The 19,248-nt window shown below is 42.7% G+C and overlaps 1 protein-coding gene across 4 annotated transcripts in view; it reads left to right on the forward strand.

The window, feature by feature from the left end:
• Positions 1-19,248, forward strand: part of nav1a (neuron navigator 1a) — an 83,402-nt gene that overhangs the window by 1,168 nt on the left and 62,986 nt on the right. For all 4 annotated transcript variants that reach the window (XM_085393876.1, XM_085393877.1, XM_085393878.1 and 1 more), the window contains exons 2-4: positions 1,750-1,913; positions 6,218-7,089; positions 7,642-7,733. In XM_085393876.1, the coding sequence (XP_085250002.1) occupies positions 6,224-7,089; positions 7,642-7,733 (958 nt within the window). In that variant the 5' untranslated portion in view covers positions 1,750-1,913; positions 6,218-6,223. The remainder of the gene's footprint in view (positions 1-1,749; positions 1,914-6,217; positions 7,090-7,641; positions 7,734-19,248) is intronic.

A 19,248-nucleotide genomic window follows, 5' to 3' on the forward strand; every position in this document is an offset into this window, starting at 1 on the left:
TGATTATGTGTGTTTATAGTGACGTGCACATTCTCATTTGTCGTCAGAAAATCTGTCATTAAGGTGGCACTTTTTTTTTTTCCTGTCATCCTGATTTCCATGACCACCAATTAGGTCTAGAAAGCCAGATGATGGGTTTAGGCTTCTCACATTTGTGGCTACATCTGCTTAATTACCATGTATTACTCACACTATAGAGGCAGCCGTGATTGCGCTCGCACAGACACACAAACCGCACTCATCCGGCTAATGGACCAGCCGGGTCTTTGCTAGCTGGGCTTATATTTCACTCAGGGAGAGGGAGGGAGGGAACGAAGCCAACAGGTCCATTATTGAGAGAGAGCATCATAGACAGACAGGGGGAGAGAGACCGGGATGAGGGGAGGAAAAAAGAAGGAGATGGGGATACGGCTGCAGGCGTACTGCGGCAGCAGCAGAGCGGCATGACGTGATAGGGGAGTAGAATGACGGACACACAAACACACACACACACACACACACATGCTTGCAGCTCAGAGGCCAGCCAGAAAAAGTAGAAAGGAGCTGAGGCAGGGATTGAGCCAGCCACGCTCTGCAGCATACAGATCCGACTCCAACTGGAGACTGAGTCAGGTGAGTGAAGGCTCGTGTTTACTTTAGCTAGTTAATATTTCAGATCCTTCTCTAATTCTAAGTACATTTTTGTCTTGTTTCCTGATGAATCTGTGTCTCTTGTTGAATATATTTCATGTTGATTCTAAAAGCGCAGAGTTACTAAACTCTAATACGAGGACTATGTTCATGGTGCTGTGACAGTTAGAAAAATAAGAGAGAAAAGATGGGCCAGTGAAGACGAAAAGAAAGAGAGCAGCAGTATCTACAGGATGAAATGATTGGCAGTTGACCTGAGTCAGCAGCTTGGATGTATGACTCAGTAAAGCATGTGTGGTATACATATTGTAGCGTGTGGTACATTTGGTTGATATTGAGAAGAATGGAGGCAAACTGCTGCTCCCATGGTGATATTTATATTGCCAGTAGTCGGGTTATATTTTCTCCTGTTTACTTTGTGGGTGCGTGTGTTTGTACCCTGGCTTCTATAATAAGAGCATGTGCAGAGGACGTGTTAGACAAAGATCTTTTTTTATTTAAAGGAGTACAGCAGCTATCCTCAGTACATTAAATACTCACACAACCCATTTTATCACACCAGGTCCCAGCGAGGCTCATTTACTTTACTGTCCCAGTGCAATTTGGAGACTCGAGGTTCGGAGATGACTTTGTGCTGTGTTGTGGGATTTCTGATGGTGACACATTATGTGTCATTTTAGGTAACTTCATGCCAAATACATTTCCATTTTGGTCAAATGAGTCATGATAACATAAACACTCTTCAGTTCTTGTGTGTATGTGCGTGTGGTCCAGGTAGTACTCACAGTGTGTGAGCTTAACCCTGTTTACGCCGTCACATAATGATGGTGTGTTTCTTTTGTTTTATAATGGGGACGAAAGCTGTTCCCCAGAGTGTCAAACACGATACTTTACAACGAGAGCTTGCTGTTTAGAGTAAGCCTCCAGAAAATGAATCTAGGTTAGTGTAATGCCCTCTGAGGTCGCAGATACGTGACTGTGTTCTTTGAATCTATGTGCCAAATGACTTTTTTTTTCCTTTTGGCGAAAGGTTAGAATCAAAGAAAGTCACTTTGAAAATGAGTCACCTCGAAAGAGAGGCCCCTGATTGGCTGAATGTGTCATTCCTGTTTGTTCAAGCTTCCTGTCTTGGTGAATGGTGAGGAGCTGTGAACCAATGGGAGAGCAGTGGTGAGGATGCAACTGTGATCCAGGAAAAAACAGCCCATTGTTCCTGGGACGTCAGAGAAGTGTGACCTGCTTCTGGCCGGCTCCGTCTGCTTAGCCCAACGGCGCACTGACAGGTAAGACTTTCGTGCGACACAGCAGAGCCTTGAAATTGACTCGTATGTTCTTTTTGAGCTAAAAATATTGCCACGTTTATCTTATGATGACTTTCTTTTAAGAAAACTGCCTTCCCAGGAATTTGTTGTACCACTGGGTGTCACTAGCTTCTCTGCTCCACGGCAGGACTTTACTGCTGTTGTTCTGGCTGCTGTCATAGTGGAGGTGATTAATTCAATGTACTGTAGTTTCCAGCCTGTGTGACACACAGGCACTGCTGATGCCCTTCACAGACAGAGAGGCCTGTGTTACCAACTCATGTATTGATTTTGTGATGAGTCAGAGGGTGTTCATCACGAGGGTGAGTGTGCATGTCTGTGAGAGAGGATATACACGCTTTTCTCATAAGATATAGAGTAACTCAGGTCAGCCACAGGCCGCCATGGGAAAGCTGAGCGAAATCAGTGTAATGTTATTAAATTACACTGTTAACATGTAGCATAATGCTGGCTGCAACGCTATCCTTGTTCTTCTGTCCTTCAGGAGATAAACCTGATATGGCTGATGTTTCTGATAAGTGTAAAAGATGCTATTAATAAGCCTGCATAATTCACCTCGCAGCTATAATTAATGATAATACGGGACTGTAATGAATGAGACGCTGTGCTCCTGCAGTTGCAGACAGTACCCAGTAGATGTCAGCACCACCCTAGCAGAGTGAAGGAGAGACCGTAGTCGGTCCATGCAGTAACCCACACAATAACTACACTGATCTGTAGCAAAACCCCAGTTTCTCTGTAGGCTTCTGTGCTGTGTTTGCGTCAGTGTACAAACACGATGATGTCCTTCAAAACCTCAGGGAAAAGGGTTTTATTTATTTCAGCTGGTTTAAGTATGAAAGCTAAATCATGATGTCAGCCCCGAGGCCCGGGTCTGCAGAACTAAAGACACAGTGACTGATAGTGATGGCAGACTGATTTATGATTTAAATTCAAATCAAAAGTGATTGATTGTTCAACTATTTTGTCACACAATAAGATATGTAATTATGTTTTTAGCTATTAAAGTGCTGTTTGCAAATACTATGAAATATTAAACTAAGGTGAAGCTTTACAAATATGTACAATGAAGCTGATTCTGATGCTAATGAAGCGCTAACTGTCAAACTAATGAGCAGCAATATAAACATGGCTTCATGTTTTTGCGTTTGCACGTGCCTCAAACAGTAAAAATAAAAACACTTCTTAGACCAAACTCATTCCTTTAGACACAGACATCACATGGAGTTAGACGTACAGTGAAAGGAGCCAACAGACGGTGTATTGTAAAGTTTTTTATGTGACAGGATGATACAGAACAAACTTTGAAGCCTGTAAGTCTGAACACATGACAAATACAATGTATCCAACACATGTAAGACGTTTGTACTGCAAACTATCCTATAATAACATAACTGAAAGAAATCAAACTAAACTAGATTATTTTCCCATAACTTACAGCTGTTGGTTTCAGTCACCTTATTTGTATTTCCTTCTTTTACACACACACACACACACACACACACACACACACACACACACACACACACACACACACACACACACACACACACACACACACACAGCCTGCTTTCCCTAGCCCCGCCCAATAAACCTAACCCTGAAAAATGAATGCCTAAACCTTACTCTAAATCTAACCATAACCTTATTGTAACCCTGACACTAAACCACATTTTGACTGTGGAAAAATGCCTTCAAACTTGTAGGGACCAGGATTTTGGTCCTCATAAGTATAGTAAACTTCCCCTTTTTAAGTCCCCACAAAGATACGAATACACACACACACACAAACACACACACATCACCATCAGCAGCTGAGCCCCTGTATGTTCTTATACAGCCTGCAGAAGTGTTGGTGTGACCCCGGCATATCCCCAAGGGAAAATCAAATTTTCATACAGATAGACATCGAGTCAGCCCACACCTGTGCTCCTGGAAATCCTAGCAGGACCTACAGCAGACAGAAAGAAATTCTGATGCTCATTTTCTGTCTGGACCTCCCAAGAGATGGAGTGTGTGAGGAAGACATACAGAAACAGACAATGAGGAGGGGGAGGAATTTGTAGGGAGTAATAGGGGAAAAGGAGGATGGATGATCACATCTGTCTCTGTTTACCTACTGCTGCATCACTGCAGCTGTACGCTGCTGCGCAGGCCTACATTAGCATCAATCAAAATGCTGCACAGCTCTTAGTTGCTTGTCTTAGTATGTCTGATTCTATAAGTAGGTGGAAGGAAGGCCTCCTGCAGAGAATCCGTCCTTTTTCTTCATCGGAGTTTCAAGCTCAAGCAGTCACTCTTTCTCCTGCTTTTCTCAGACTGCTGGAAATGTGTGTCTGAGTGATCCACATGACACTGTGTGCAATGCTGTGATTAGATGCACTGTCAAATAATCCAGCACTTTATCCTTGTGACTTTGATGGCTTAATTTGATACATCAGTGCTTCACTAAAGACAGCTTCCCACAAAGTCTTCTGGCAGCAAAAGTTTTGCTTTTTTAAGACGGGGCAAGTAGGGTTAAGCATTAAATCTCTAGTATATTTCTAAGTATGTCTGCGTTTGTGTGTGTGTGTAATTATAATACACACACTCAGACCATTTTTTAAGTGCAACCAGGAAGAGAATCTAGAGTGAATTTGAACATTTCAATATATGCACTCACTGGACATTTTATTAGGTAAACCGTGCTAGTATTGAGTTGCACCCCCTTTGGCCTTAAGAACAATCGTCAGTCTTCCTCTTATAGATTCAACAATGTGCTGGAAACATTCGTCAGATATTTTGGTCCTTGTTGACATGATAGCATCAGGAAGTGGCTGCACTGTGGTCCTAAAGCATGGTCAGTTACAATACTCAGGTAGGCCGTGGTTTTAAAAGATGCTTAATTGGTATTAAGAGGCTCAAAGTATAACAAGAAAATATCCCCCACTCCATTACACCACCAGCAGCCTGAACAGTTCATACTAGGCAGAAGGATTCATGCTGAGTATGCCAAATTCGGACTCTACCATCTGAATCTTAGAGACTTATCAGACTAGACATCATATATTTAATCTTCTATACTCCAATCGTGGAATGTATGTGCAAGTTGTTGCCTCACGTTCCTGTATGTAGCTGATGGGAGTGGCCACCAGTGTGGTCTTCTGCTGCGGTAGCCATCTGCTTCAGGGTTTCACTAGCATCTCACATTCAAAGATGCTCTTCTGCTTACCTTAGTTGTAACGAGTGGTTATTTCAGCTACTGTTGCCTTCCTACCAACTCAAAGCACTCTCTATGACCTCTGCTATTAACAAAGCTTTTTTTCCTGCTGCTCACTGTATATTTTTCTTTTTTTGGACAATTCTCTTGTAAACCGTAGTCCTAGTTGAGCAGCAGTTTTGAAATGCTCAGACCAGCCCGGCTAGCACCGAGAGTCACGCCACATTCACTTACAGCCGCTTAAATCACCTATCTAACTTCAGCAGGCCGTCTTGAGAATGTCTACATATTAGAGGAATTGAGCTCCTGCCATGTTGTTGGCCGATACTTACGTTAAAAAGCAGCTGTACGTGCACTTGATGTTTTTTCCGCCTTTTTTGCCCTCCCTCCCTGCCTTTCTCCCAAACTCACTGCCTCCCTTTCCCCTCCCAGCAGAGCAGCACGAAGCAGCAAAATTATATGAAACGTTTCACTTGATCAGAATTAGCATAGGCGGGCTCACAAAGCTCAAGCAGGATTTCGTAGTTCTTGGAGGGTTTCTGTCATTCTGACACAGAAGAGAGTAAGAAAACCAAGGACAGTCAAAGCAAATAAGGTGAGCAACATCCTGTGCCTCCTCTGAAACTGTTATATGTATGCATTGTGCCGGGGTAAGTGTGATGTTGTATTGGAGTTCATTTTCAGTATTTGTTTTTCAAGAACATAAGGATCTACAAGCGTATAAAAAGCTGGCACGTGTGTGTGTGTGTGCATGTGTAAAAAGCTGGTTTTGTGTTTTTAACTCCTAGCAGGCAAATCTGATTTCTTAGAAACTCCATGCTCCGCTGAAAATAAGTTCACCTCGTGGTTTACCATGACTCATTTTGTCATATGTACTTGGCTCACATTGCACAGCTCTGTGAAAGGAAAAGCAAATTCTCAGCCTGATTAGATTAGTAGAACTTTAACACTGACTCTTAATGTATAACCAAACCCTTTGGGAAGGCTTTTAATGATCTCATGCTATTGTGAACATGCACTCACCTAACTTTTTAACTTTTTGTTGTCTTTATGTCTTTTGATTTAGGTCACAATGAGTGGGGGGGTCAACGTGAAGTCAGTTCCCCGTGGGCCTCCCTCATCAGGAATACCCCTCCCTCGCAGTCTTCTGCCTTCCTCTCCTAAAACAGAACCACGCCGCCGGGCGAGTGACCTGCCCAAGCCCTCGAAACAGACCCCTAAGCACACGCCAGCGAACACACCTGCACACTCCCCGTCACTTTGTCCAAGAAACTCCAGTATCCCTGGGCCTTCCTCCACAGATGCCCTGAGAGATGCCTGCCTTAAAAGTCAGCTCTTCCAGCGAACCGGAGCTCTTCCAATTCCCCAGGTGTCAAGATCTGCCTACAGCAGCCCGCTGACCCAGCGCCGAGTACATCCGCCACACTCCAAAGACACGCTAGACCTGGTAAAATCGCAAATCCTCTCCCAATTACCCCAGGATGGCAATCGCAACAGAAGCACCTTTGCAAATAAGAATCAAGCGTATGGAGCCGGCAACCTACGTCCACCGCTCAGTTTTAGCAGAGGAGACAATTCAAACATTGTAACCCAAGCAACGGCTGATGCGATACCAGGAAGGAAGGAAGAGCCTCCAAAAAACCATCCAGCCAAATCTGTCATACTCAGCAACTGTAACATTCGGCCCACTCTTCTTTACTCAAACCAGCACACCATCAGAGATCATAGTGACTCTGGCAGCCAATCAGATGAGGAAATGGGAACTCCTGAGGATAGCAGTCCAGCTTCCTCTCCTCTTCCCTTACCGCTGCCAGCTATCACATTTACCATGCCAGTAACATCCAAGCAGGTTGTTGATACACAGGATCGGGAGGCAACATCTGAAGAGACACACATACCCAGAGTCAACATGGCTGCTGTGGCTCCCTTCAGTCACAGGTAAGGGGTCTTTCATCACACAAGCACAACTGAAGCAAGAGTTATAAAGCCTTCCATTATGAGTCCTTTACCACTGACCCCCCCTGTAATTATCATGTGATCATTTTCTTTACACATAGAAGTCATCCTCAGGACACTAAAGACCTGCCACAGAGGCCTCAGTATCTTTTCCTGCAACACACACACTTGGAGATTTTCTGGAGCAGAGCTGATTGTTAAAGTGTCTTCTTGTAGCCCCTGGGCTGACACCGTATACTCCCATGCACACAGTTTTTTATGTTACTAGAAGCACAGTGTACAAAATCTACATTTAATAAAACATTTGAAGTTTCTTTTTTCTTTATTAATGACAGGATTATACACAGTTCTTTGCACATAACTGTTTCAGCATTTTTCTGTTTATATGATTTGCTTTTGTGGAAATAATTGAGATGGTCATCGCCTCTCTTCTTCTACTGTCATACACAGCAGGTTATGCATTTGATTGTAAAGGATATGATTTGCATGTTCAGTAACAGATGTGTGATGGCTGTGTTTGTGATGTGTTGACAGGCTGCAGGCACAAGTGAGTGAATTTTCTGTGGACGAACTGAGTGACTGCTCATCTGGATCCATAGAAGTCTGCTGTGATGACCTGACACCAGGTTAGACTCACACAGCAGTAACACACATCTCCTCTCCTTTCTCCCTTCCCTTAGCTAAACAAAATTTGGTCCAGTTTTTTCTGCCTCGTTAATATTAGGGCACCAAGATGCCAAGAGCACTTCTGGCAGGTACGAGTGATGTGTGCTTTCTGGCAGCCAGACGTTTACTGCGACAGAGTCATAAGTGGCGTCAGACACAACAAGCCAGTGGCTGACCTTTGGCTCTCATTGTAGAACCTGAATAGACTCAGTGAAAGGGACAACCAGTCTTTGTCCAAATGTATGTCTGTCACGCTGCAATTCATCAGTCGTCAGGAGCCATGTCTGAAGTTAGGTGGTGTAGTTTTCTGTGTGCCTGGGGTTCTGCTGAGTACCGTAGTCCCTGGATGAAGAGATGTGCTCAGGATGTTAGGATGAAGGATGTTGACACTGGTGATGTGGGTCAGTAATGGGATGAAATGGGGCACTTCTTAACTTGCTGCCAGGCAGCATTATATGCACATTGATTTCATATTCATCCAAGAGCTGTTGTAGAGTTCGAACCCATTCTTCCCTCTCACAGTTCCTCTTTTCAGATTTCGTTGACCTAAAAAGCCACAGTCCCAGCATGACCCCATCCCTGTCCTGATCCTGTGGCTTTTGAGTAATGGTTTGCTCTGTACGCACGGCTATAGTTACGCATTGTAGTGGTCAGTCTGAGCCCAAGAATGTCAACGTGCTTCTGAGAAATGACTTTTTCAGTGGCTTAGTGAATCATTCCTTTTGATGTGGTGTCAGTTAAACGGAAAGAAGATCAACTGCTTTTTAGCTATTATATGTATGTTAAAATATGCACAGTGTAGTCCGAAATAGTTATACTGGGTTTACATATGCATCACACTGTGCCATATATTAGGTGAATTACAGCTGTTTCTATATGTAATGTCTACGTTCAGGGACAATATAGCACAGTGTCAATTAATTAATAACTTAAACCTGTAAAGGTACAGTCAGTCATTAATTAGTGGAAAAAGAAAGAATATTGAATTCATAAATCTGAGCCTTTCTTATACACTTAGAGTTAATCCATAAAAAATGGACAGGAGTGGGTACTGGTTTGTGCAAACCGCCATGCTGACCCGCCATCTTGAACACAGTGGCTGACATGGAGATCGCTGTTCTCCTTACTCATGTTTTATTTATGCAGCTTGAGACTGGCCACATAGATAGTAGAGCAAAGGCAGAGGAGAAGATTACTTGTAGGCGTTTGCGTGCTGTGGAGGCAAAATCTAATCAGTGTCTACACCTTCAGGCTCAAGATATGAAGGAAATGAAAATGCAAAGCAAAGATGCGACTGGTATCTCTCAACCTCTTCCTCCTTACCCCAAGCCTCATTAACTGAACTGAAGTTAGAGCTCTAATGCACAAAAGTGCACAAACATGCTTATTTATTCCCAATATTTTTGCCTTGTCTGGACAGCTGACTAAATATTGGCTAAACAACAATAACAGCTGGCTGTAAGCTAACAATATGTCAATTAGTCTTAAGTGTCCTAAAAATCACAGTTTCCCTGTGAAAGCAGTTTTGATTACATTCTGAGTGTCACAGTGATCCACCAAGAATATTTCACTAAGAGTGGCTAACAGCAGCTAACAGAGGCTAACAGTAGCTATCAGAGGCTAATAGCAACACTTAACAACAGAAAAGTCAACAAGTCACCTCAGTATTGCTGCCATCGAACAGAAGCGAGCTTCACTGACTCATCAACTTGGATTGGAGTCCTTTCACAAATATTTACGGCGTCCTCTAGACTCACCCAGAGTAAATACACATGGATACCTGGCAAGCAACAGACAGACAGCCTACACTAGCTACATGCTGGATGCCTTCATTTCTTGCAGCGCATGCATCTCTACAGATAGCTGTAAAGTACAACTTGGCTGCTTGGCACAGAACTACAAGCTCAAGGCAGTAGTTTGAGTTTGAACATACATTGTGTCACAAGAATAGAGTTATTTGCAAATGAAACCTTTATAAAACCTTTAACCATCTGGTTGTGGAAAAGGGGGATGGGAACTGGTGGTGGACCAGCCCTAGTCTTTAAGGGCCTCTTGCTGTCTTGGGGCTAGTTTTGGCCTTTTAATTGGTGCCTAGCAGGCGTTAGAAACAGAACCAAAGCATCTTTGACTCCTCTGAAGCTGCATTTACATGGATGGTGGGCTGGCACTGTAATAACTGTAATTTAGCAAGTGGAGGAAGGGAGGGAAACGGGGTGGAAAGCAAAGTTTGTAGGGAAGGAAGGAGGGAGAGGAGTGAGAGATGAAAGGAGAAGACCAATGAGGTCAGTGGGTTGATGAATTTCATTTTGTGTAAGGAGGACAGAGAATAAACAATAAGTGTGTTCACTGAGATGAAAAGACAGATTATTAAATGTTGGTTAAATTTTTACAAACTCCTGGTGGTGAGCAAACACGATAAAGCCCAGTTATTTGATGTGGGACTGGCTGCTCTTTGTGGCGAGAGTCGATCTCCTTAAATGTAATATTCTCTATATGCGTTAGATTGAATCAGGGAAACGCGATCCGCTCTTACATCTTTTAACTGATACCCTAATGAAGATCTGAACGTTTAATGTGATTGTAGGACCATGTGCTCTTTCAATTAGACCATAGAACTCCTGACCCTATTACTCTCTAGAGAGGTGTATCTGAGAATGGGCTTTTATCCGAGGCTGTGTGTGTATGTGTGCTGATGTATGCACAAGTGACAGTGCACAGATGGCTTTTGAAAGATAAATGTGACGTGGGTTGTGTATCATTTTTCATCCCTGCAATATTTTGTCCTAAAATTCCCAATGGACAAAATGTCGCAGTCTCAAGTACACACACACACACACACACACACACACACACACACACACACACACACACACACACTGTACAGACACCTACAAACACCATTCATATAGTGAAGGATATAAAACATCACACATCATCCCACACAGACCACAGACACCAGTACATGTAGGAAACAAAAAAGAAATCGAGGTATGACTGGCTAATTTTAAAATACATGGCTATAATTTAAGAATCAACATATCAACATATAAGCTTGCATAAACAAATATGGTATATTAGGGCTGTTCGATATAACGATATATATCGGATGACGATATAAAAACGTCTATCGTTTCATTTTACGCTATCGTTTGTTTCGTGGTGTCGCAAAATAAACTGTTTACGGCAATATGTTTTCATGGTTTTGATGGTCACTGTAGTGGCTATATTCATTTCTTAAAGTTCTCTCTTTCTCTTATATTTAATATCACCACACTACGGACGGACAAGCGCCTGTTTTTATGGGTTGTCGTTAGCAACAACGACGGTAACACCATCGCGTGTCCGCTTCTTTACGTTCCACATAAACCTTTCACAATAAAGCTCAAGATCCTGTTGAGACTTTTCAAAATAAACTGAATCACGTGAAAGAGCAGATTATTTACGGATGAGAAGCAAAAAAATAAACCTTAGACTCAAACGTTAGAACAGGCTTTTCCCCGCAGCAGTAATAAATACTCACAAAGAAAACGGCGGCCGTTACAACTTATGTTAGGGCTGCTCGATTATGGCAAAAATGATAATCACAATTATTTTCACTGAAATTGAGATCTCGATTATTTGACGATATTTATTTAACCCTTTAAGACCTACCATAGAACCAAGTCCGCCAGAGCTTATATTATATGTTTACATGCTGTAGTGCCATTTGTGGGAGCATTTCAAGTTGCTATACATCAATACAACTGTTATAGCCCATATTTTAAAAATATGTATGCATTAAGTCCATAGTAATTACATTAATTGCAAAAAAGTGCAATAAACTACAAAAAAATTGAAAATCATTTTTGTTTTTTTTACATATATTTCTACTTGGAGAAATTTAAGAGGCTTATCCCTCAAAACTTTAAATACAAAAAAGTTGCAAAAAATAGTTTACAACAACAGGAAATTTATTTTGAGTGTCTTCATAGTTTTATTTTGGAGATACAGCAATTTTTATATACTGCAGGGAAAAACAAAAAACAATCCTATGATGCAAATTTGCAAAGAAAACAGCAGGTGCATCAAAATAAACTATTTCCAGCAGTGCAACTCGAGTTTTAAGCATCCCAGCAACTATTCAGAAAAGTCAAACATGACTTATAAAAACACCAGTATAGGCTTTTAAGGCCTACAAGTAAAAAACTACATTTTCCGCGAAATGACGTCACTTCCGGTTTCGGGCAGGAAATGGCGGACATGCATAGTTAGGGTGACATCTGTGTCAATGTGGGAAGTGTTACGAACAGCTGATCAGATCGCCAAAGCGTGTTTCTGGAGTATTATGTTTTTGTTGCTGCAAGCGCCTTTTATGCAATTTTTGCAAAGCTTTATGGGGAAGGAAACCGTGACCGAGGACAAGCTGATGACATAAGATGTAAGTACAACTCCTCTGGTTTCATATGCAAAACAAATTATTGCGCTAGCTTACACGGTTCAGGTTCTACAGGGATTTAAAAATAGTCACACAAAACGGAGCGTGCTGCTCTGACCGGCTTTAAAGGGTTAACAATGTGTTGAATAATGACTTTAAAAAATAATATAAAACAGTGTGCAAATACTGATAACAGTGCAAATGTTTGCAATATAAGAAATCAATGAAAAATGTCAACATCTATGTTTAGTGAACTTTGCAGTGTTGCTCTGTGAACCCATAATGTTTCCACACCACTGAAGTTTTTTTACCTCTTTTTAACCAACAGCAGTCACTCTCCTCTCCAAATAACTTCTGCGGAGCTTTCCGAGCTTCCCTCGGGTCCTCTTCATTGTTGTGACGTATGTTCGAAATGCAGAGAGGTGCGCTCGATTTGCCACACGGAGCAGGGCGAGAGTAAAGCATGAGGGAGGGGCTAATAATCGGCTCAGTCATTTTTAATGATCGTTGAAAGCCCAGATCGTAATCGTGATTAAAATTTGATTAATTGAGCAGCCCTAATTTATGTCTAAAAATGTATCGTTTCATGCATCGGTTAAAACACTCGACTCCAGCTACAGGACGCCCAGCTGGAAACACTTCAAGCAAGTCGAGCTGCCCGAGATTCACAGAATTTACAGAAAATGTTGCATTTTTGTGATTTATATCGTTATCGGACGATAGATGTCTTATATCGGGATATGAGATTCTGGTCATATCGCACAGCCCTATGGTATATCTTTATTTACCCTCCTGCAGGTCAGCGTTTTTCTTTTTTACCTCAGTTTGGGATTATCTCATTTAGCAAAGTAGATGTTAAAAACCCCTCAGTGCCTTTCATTTTAAGCTAGAAACAGGGAAATCTTTAGTAATGAAGGTTTGAAATCAACTTACTGTTTATAGATGTCATGCTTGCCATGCCTTTAATGCCCCTGGACAGTCAAGCAAATAGCATTTTGGTAAACCTGACTGCATCTACTAGACAGTGCGTAATCCTCTTTGGCCAATCTAATCGGGGAGACATATGCCGAGTTGGCGTTGGATAGTGATGAGTGGTTTAGTAGCTTTAGGAAGATGATCAGACATAAGAATGGACTAGATTATCTCCGTGCTCATCGCCTGCAGTGAGGCAGCAATCACTATTTATGGTTTAATGTCATGCCTTACTTTATATTTGACCCAAACCTTGAACTTTCAAGATGTCTGTTGTTCACTGTTGGGGTATAATGATAAAAGCCTCCAGTTTCAACATATCTCTTGGAGTAGTTGTTGTGCAATAGGCAGTTGGTTTATCCCTCTCAGGCTCAAATTAAACTTTTTGTTGCTAATGCACAACCAAGTCCTGCAGTGGTACTTCTGAATAAAAAAATCTCATAAAATATGTATGTGGGGTGATCAGGTTGTTAGTTTTTAACTGTTGCAAATCGGCAACGCCTGCCTGGAGAGGGTTAAGACGCTACGCTGAAGACTAAATGCCACTTCTCCTTGTTTTGACTTCGCACTACGCACCACTACCATACAGTTCCCATTGATCTAAGAGGTCTTAAAGTGTTAAATTGCTTTAGCATAGCATTAGCCTCCTAAGACCCGAACTCTTCCTCGGCAGCATTTTTAATTTCTCTTTGATATTTGGGCACATTGGGGCCCGATGAATGTAAAAACAAAGAATTACCAGATTTTTTTTTACCTTATTTTTGTTTTTTTAAAAAAAAATAAGAGCCACATATGAGGATATTCATTTAAAATTTTGATAGAACAGTAGCAGTATAATGTCCTTGTAAGTGGATATCAGGCCCTTGTAGAACAAAATTTAGTATTTTGGTCTGAATAACCCAAAATGTGATGTCCACATATGTGGACGCAGGTCCCAGGAGGTTAATATAATTAGGGAAAGCTCCATGTATGGTTTTGTAAGTAAGTCATAAAAATCTTAAAATGAATTTAGTGACTTAGGGCAACAAATGTAGAGACATAAGAACTACAGTAATATGGTCCTTTTGGTGTGAACTGTCTTTTAAGGATGCCATCTATTACAATATTCCGTTTTACCAGAGATAAACCATTTTGTCAAAGAGGACTTAAGTCGTGCACGGTGGCACGGTGGTGAGCACTGTTGCCGCACAGCAAGAAGATCCTGAGTTCAATTCCACCATCAGGCCGGGGTCTTTCTGTGTGGAGTTTGCATGTTCTCCCCGTGTTTGCGTGGGTTCTCTCCGGGTACTCCGGCTTCCTCCCACCGTCCAAAGACATGCAGCTTGTGGGGATAGGTTAATTGGATAATCCAAATTGCCACTAGATGTGAATGTGCGAGTGAATGTGAGTGTGAATGGTTGTCTGTCCCTATGTGTTAGCCCTGCAACAGACTGGCGACCTGTCCAGGATGTACCCCGCCTCTCGCCCTATGACAGCTGAGATAGGCTCCAGCGCCCCCCGCGACCCTGAAAAGGATAAGCGGAAGCGAATGGATGGATGGACTTAAGTCTGGTTGTGATTTTAAGATGATAAAATAATAAAATGTTGTTTTTTTTCTTGCTATTACATGACTGGTAAACTTGTAATAGTCAGTTAATACATGATGCAATGCTACATCTTCAAAAAATCAAAATGAACATCATCTGTCTTACATGAACAGGATATGAAAATCATTTCCTTTAAAAATAGGAATCGAGCACCTGGCGTAGGGCCTTCAATAGACCCGTCTACTGTTCACTAAAACCTCACCAGAAATGGTCTCAGTGAAATGTGCCCAAGAGTTTGACTCAGAATCAGTAGCAACGGGTTATATGGAGTTAGGGTTTTTAAGGGAAGCATGTAGAGGTCAGCAGATAAGAAGCCAAGGACTGATCCCTGAGAGCCACTGCAGGTCAAAGGCATGTGTTTTGAGTTACCGTTGCCAATAGCAACAAAATAACTGGTCGCATTCAGTCAAGTGATATTTCCAATATTTTTAAAATCCAGAAAAACAACCCAGTCTTCAGTTTATGTCAGAGTAGCCACCTCCTGTTGTCTGCTCCCTCCCAGGGTCATTTCCTCACAATGAAGAGGGAACACAAATAATGCACAGCTGCATTACAGAGCTGGAGATGAAGGAGGAGAGAATGGAGGGAGAAGAGTGAATTGAGGAACGGGTGAATGAGTGCATACGCAAGATGCTTCTTGACCTGTGGGGTGACTCCTAGCCCAGGGAGTCAAGTTAAGTCACTCATGCGTGTAACCTGTCTATGTTGGAGCACACGCCCACGGACACAGGAATGAAGTCACAAGTACATCTAATTAATAACCCACGGGGAATCAAAAAACACGCACATACCAGCATATAAACACACACTGTAGCTTTAGGAGGTTTCAAATTAATGTTATTTATTTATTTTTGGCAAATACTACTGTTCGTCTACATTTATACGCATGATGATCCACTATTGCTTGCACACCACGCTGTAGCTAGGCAACCACACTCAGGAGCAGATCATTATGGGATACTCCTGGGAAATGTGCTGATAATGTCAACATTGGGGCATGTATGAGGGAGCGTCTACAAAGAGTTATACCTTTTAAAACACACAAATTCTCCCTTTTCACATCCTGCAAATATTCCCTGCATTTTAGTTGGTTTAGCGGGAGATTTGACCAACGTCTGGCATTCGCTCTGGTGGTGTTTTCGCTGGATTAGCTGACTGATGCACTCACATTATTGTCACTGATAGCTGAATTTCCCAAATGCTCAGGCCAGTGACTCATGCTGTGCATCATCAGCGCTCGATAAGACCACTAAAGAGGTGTCATTGTGAACAACTCGCTCCCTCATTCACGCAATTCCGCTAGGAAGCCACACACTGTATGTATCAGTCAGATTGCCGTTTCAGTGTTTTGTGTGTAAACAGGACATTAATAGCCATGTCATTGTGTTTGCGCTGTACCAGCATGTGTGTGAGTATGAGCTGTCCCTCGTGGAGAAGTGTGTCATGGTCTGGTATTCTTCTGTGTGTCCTGTGGACCCCACGCGTTGGTGTGTTAGCGGACAAAAGCAAATGTAGCAGGAGTGGCGAGGCAGCGAAGCAGGATATCCCCTCTCTGTCTTACAGACTTCCTTTGCTTCTCTGGCAAACACACAGAGATCCTTCCTCACCCGTCCTCTTCCTCCTCTTCTCACTTTCTTCATTGACTTGCTTTCTGGGCTATAACTTGACTGTTTTTCTTTTTTACTTTTCCCCCACTAATATCATCTGCTAGGCTTCTTTGATGCTCTCGGGTCTCCCCTTGTTTTGACTTGCTCCGTTTTTCTGCATCTTCTATTCTCAATCACACTTCGTCATTTTCTTCTCACGTCCTCACTCCGTTGTTGCATGCCTCATCTTCATAGCAACTTTTATTTTTACTCGTGAAAACAAACTCAAAACAAGAGGAACCTAGAGGGAGTGCGTGAGAAGTGAGAACACATGCCATCTGCTTAGCCTGAATGGGAACTGTTCCTCTACAAGTTTAGGGGTCCGCGTTACATGCAGTTGCACCTAGATCTGCAGATCTTTCCTCTTCGCAGTATTTTTCCTTTAAAGGTGGAAATGTTGTGCAAGTTTGTAAACATGAATATAATGTGGTACACAGTGTCTGTGAGTAAGCGTGTCCTACTGGCTGCTTCACATGACTCCTCCATCAGAGTAGTGGCGGATCTGTTTAGAGATGCTAGGCCAAGTATATTCATGCAAAGCACTGAGCCAGTTTCCTTCTGTCTGTGTCTGTCTGCCTCTCTTTCTGCTTCTGTTTCACCCTGCTTTCAAACCATCCTTTCACTCTTCACACGTTATTCGTACTTGTCTCTCTTGCCTTTGCTTAACTTTGCTTAAAAGTCTCTTTATATTGGAATTAAACTGTTTGCCTGATGTCATAAGAAGTTTCCCAAGGGTTCAGACACTGTGGTCAGCCTCCGTCTGCCTGCCTCCACATACGCGACCACACACACACACACACACACACACACACACACACACACACACACACACACACACTACGAGTCTGCTCCGTGCTGAATGTGTAGCCTACTGCTGAACACTGGCACTCATCACACTCTGAAACTGCCAGTGTCTTTGATGTCGGGCCAGATTGCTCAGGTCAGTTAGTCAGGGTGCACAGACTCTGTGTGTGTGTGTGTGTGTGTGTGTGTGTGTGCGTGTGTGTGTGCGTGTGTGTGTGCGTGTGTGTGTGCGTGTGTGTGTGCGTGTGTGTGTGTGTGCGCGTGTGTGTGTGTGTGTGTGTGTGTGTGTGTGTGTGTGTGTAGAGGGAGAGAATATACAGCATGTTTACATCAGCCATATAAAGGTGATTAGACTGTGGAGCCAGAGAGACCAGCACTGGAACAAACAAGTGGCTGTGTGCTGCCAACACTTTACCTGCATGTATATGCTTTCAAGAGCAATGACGCGTATCTGCACCACACGCATCTGTACACCACAGACCTGCCTTGTATGTGGTCACTCACTAACCTTAATCCCTCATCAGGGAGGTATAAGAGCTGACGTACAGCACCTATTAGCCTTAAATTACACTCCTCATTCGCACTGCTGGCCTGCTACCTGCCCCCAGAGCCCCCATAACTGTCTCCAGGCACCTCTGGCTTCAGTGTGGCATAACCACCTCAACATTGGCCCTTTATTAAAGTTTGCTGCCTCTAATTGATGGCTATAGCTTTTTCACAATAAAACATCCATAGAGCGTCTGTATTTTTGTATGTACTCAGCTACTGTATTACACACACACACACACATTCAAGGCCAAATAGTTTTTAGGCTAAGGGCGAGCACGCACACTAAGAGCCTGTCATCGTCACTTTTAGGTTCGGCTGGCGCCAGTTTGGTTACTGATAAAAAACGAGCCGTTATTTAAAGCACCTCTCTAATACTGAGTTTGGAAAGTGTGCAAACAGGACGTTGCTTGTTTCCATTCGGGTTTAGTGTCAACTGATTTATGCAAATGTAACAGAAAACGGCCTGCTTGTTTGAATACTGCTCCCAGCAGTTTGAGGCCTGATAACGTCATAGCTGCAGGCACTACTGCCTGCATATTACAGAAAATCGACATACAGTAATGGTAATACGCCCAGACCCTAAACACTCCACTCTGGGAACCAGTTTTCAGACAGGATGCATTACAACGCAAAAATAAATGATGGCGCAAACAGCTATATTGATTGTTAATGGGTTATGATGGACTTGAAGTTCGTTTTATAACCTGCTGTCATTATTACCTGTAATGGGGAATTAAAACAAATACATCACTGTGCTGTATTATCAGATCTCAAGCAAGTCCTGTGTGTTACGAGAAATCAGGAGAATAGATTCTGCAGGTGTTTGAAGTGAACAGTGACAGGCATGACGATGATAACTGCTAAACAATAAAATGATAAGGTGGATGAGGAAGAAGAAGCTCTTCTTGGTCCTTCTTTGATTGAAATGCCATGTCTACCGCAATCAAGTGACATAGCTAAACGTGCAAGAGCAACCCAAGGCCCAGGACCGGAGCTTCGGCTTCTCTGGGCCTGTCTCATCGATGTGACACACTCATAGAGAAAAGCCCACGCACACACTCACACACTCACACACGCACGGGAAGACGGACAAAAACAAAGACGTCAACATCCATTCACTTTAGCCACGCAGGCTCATGTGCGCTCGCTTTAAACACTGAGGTATCGTCGGATGGATTTCGAATGTGATGAATCTGTACCCTGAAAACTTAATTGCGTGTGCATCTGATTTAACTAGAAGGCAGGGAGGGGGTGATGCTGGAAACAAGGAAAGGAATAAAGGGAAATGAGGAAAGAGCGATGGAGTGGTGTGCTGATATGTGGCCGGTGGGGAGCGGGCGTTTAGCTATATGATGACCATTTGGGGTCTTTTAGCTACTAATTGAAGCGTGTTTAGTGGCCTGTGTTGTTGTGTATTAAGCACTGACAAATGCATATCCTCGTCTCCTTGGCTGATCCTGCAGTCATGGCTTTTCCCCCCCAGATAATTTAAATCAGCTTAATC

Source organism: Rhamphochromis longiceps, linkage group LG20, assembly GCF_057381845.1.
Source record: "Rhamphochromis longiceps isolate RC_006_pf linkage group LG20, R_longiceps_female_GT1.1, whole genome shotgun sequence".
NCBI classification, from domain to species: Eukaryota; Metazoa; Chordata; class Actinopteri; order Cichliformes; family Cichlidae; genus Rhamphochromis; species Rhamphochromis longiceps.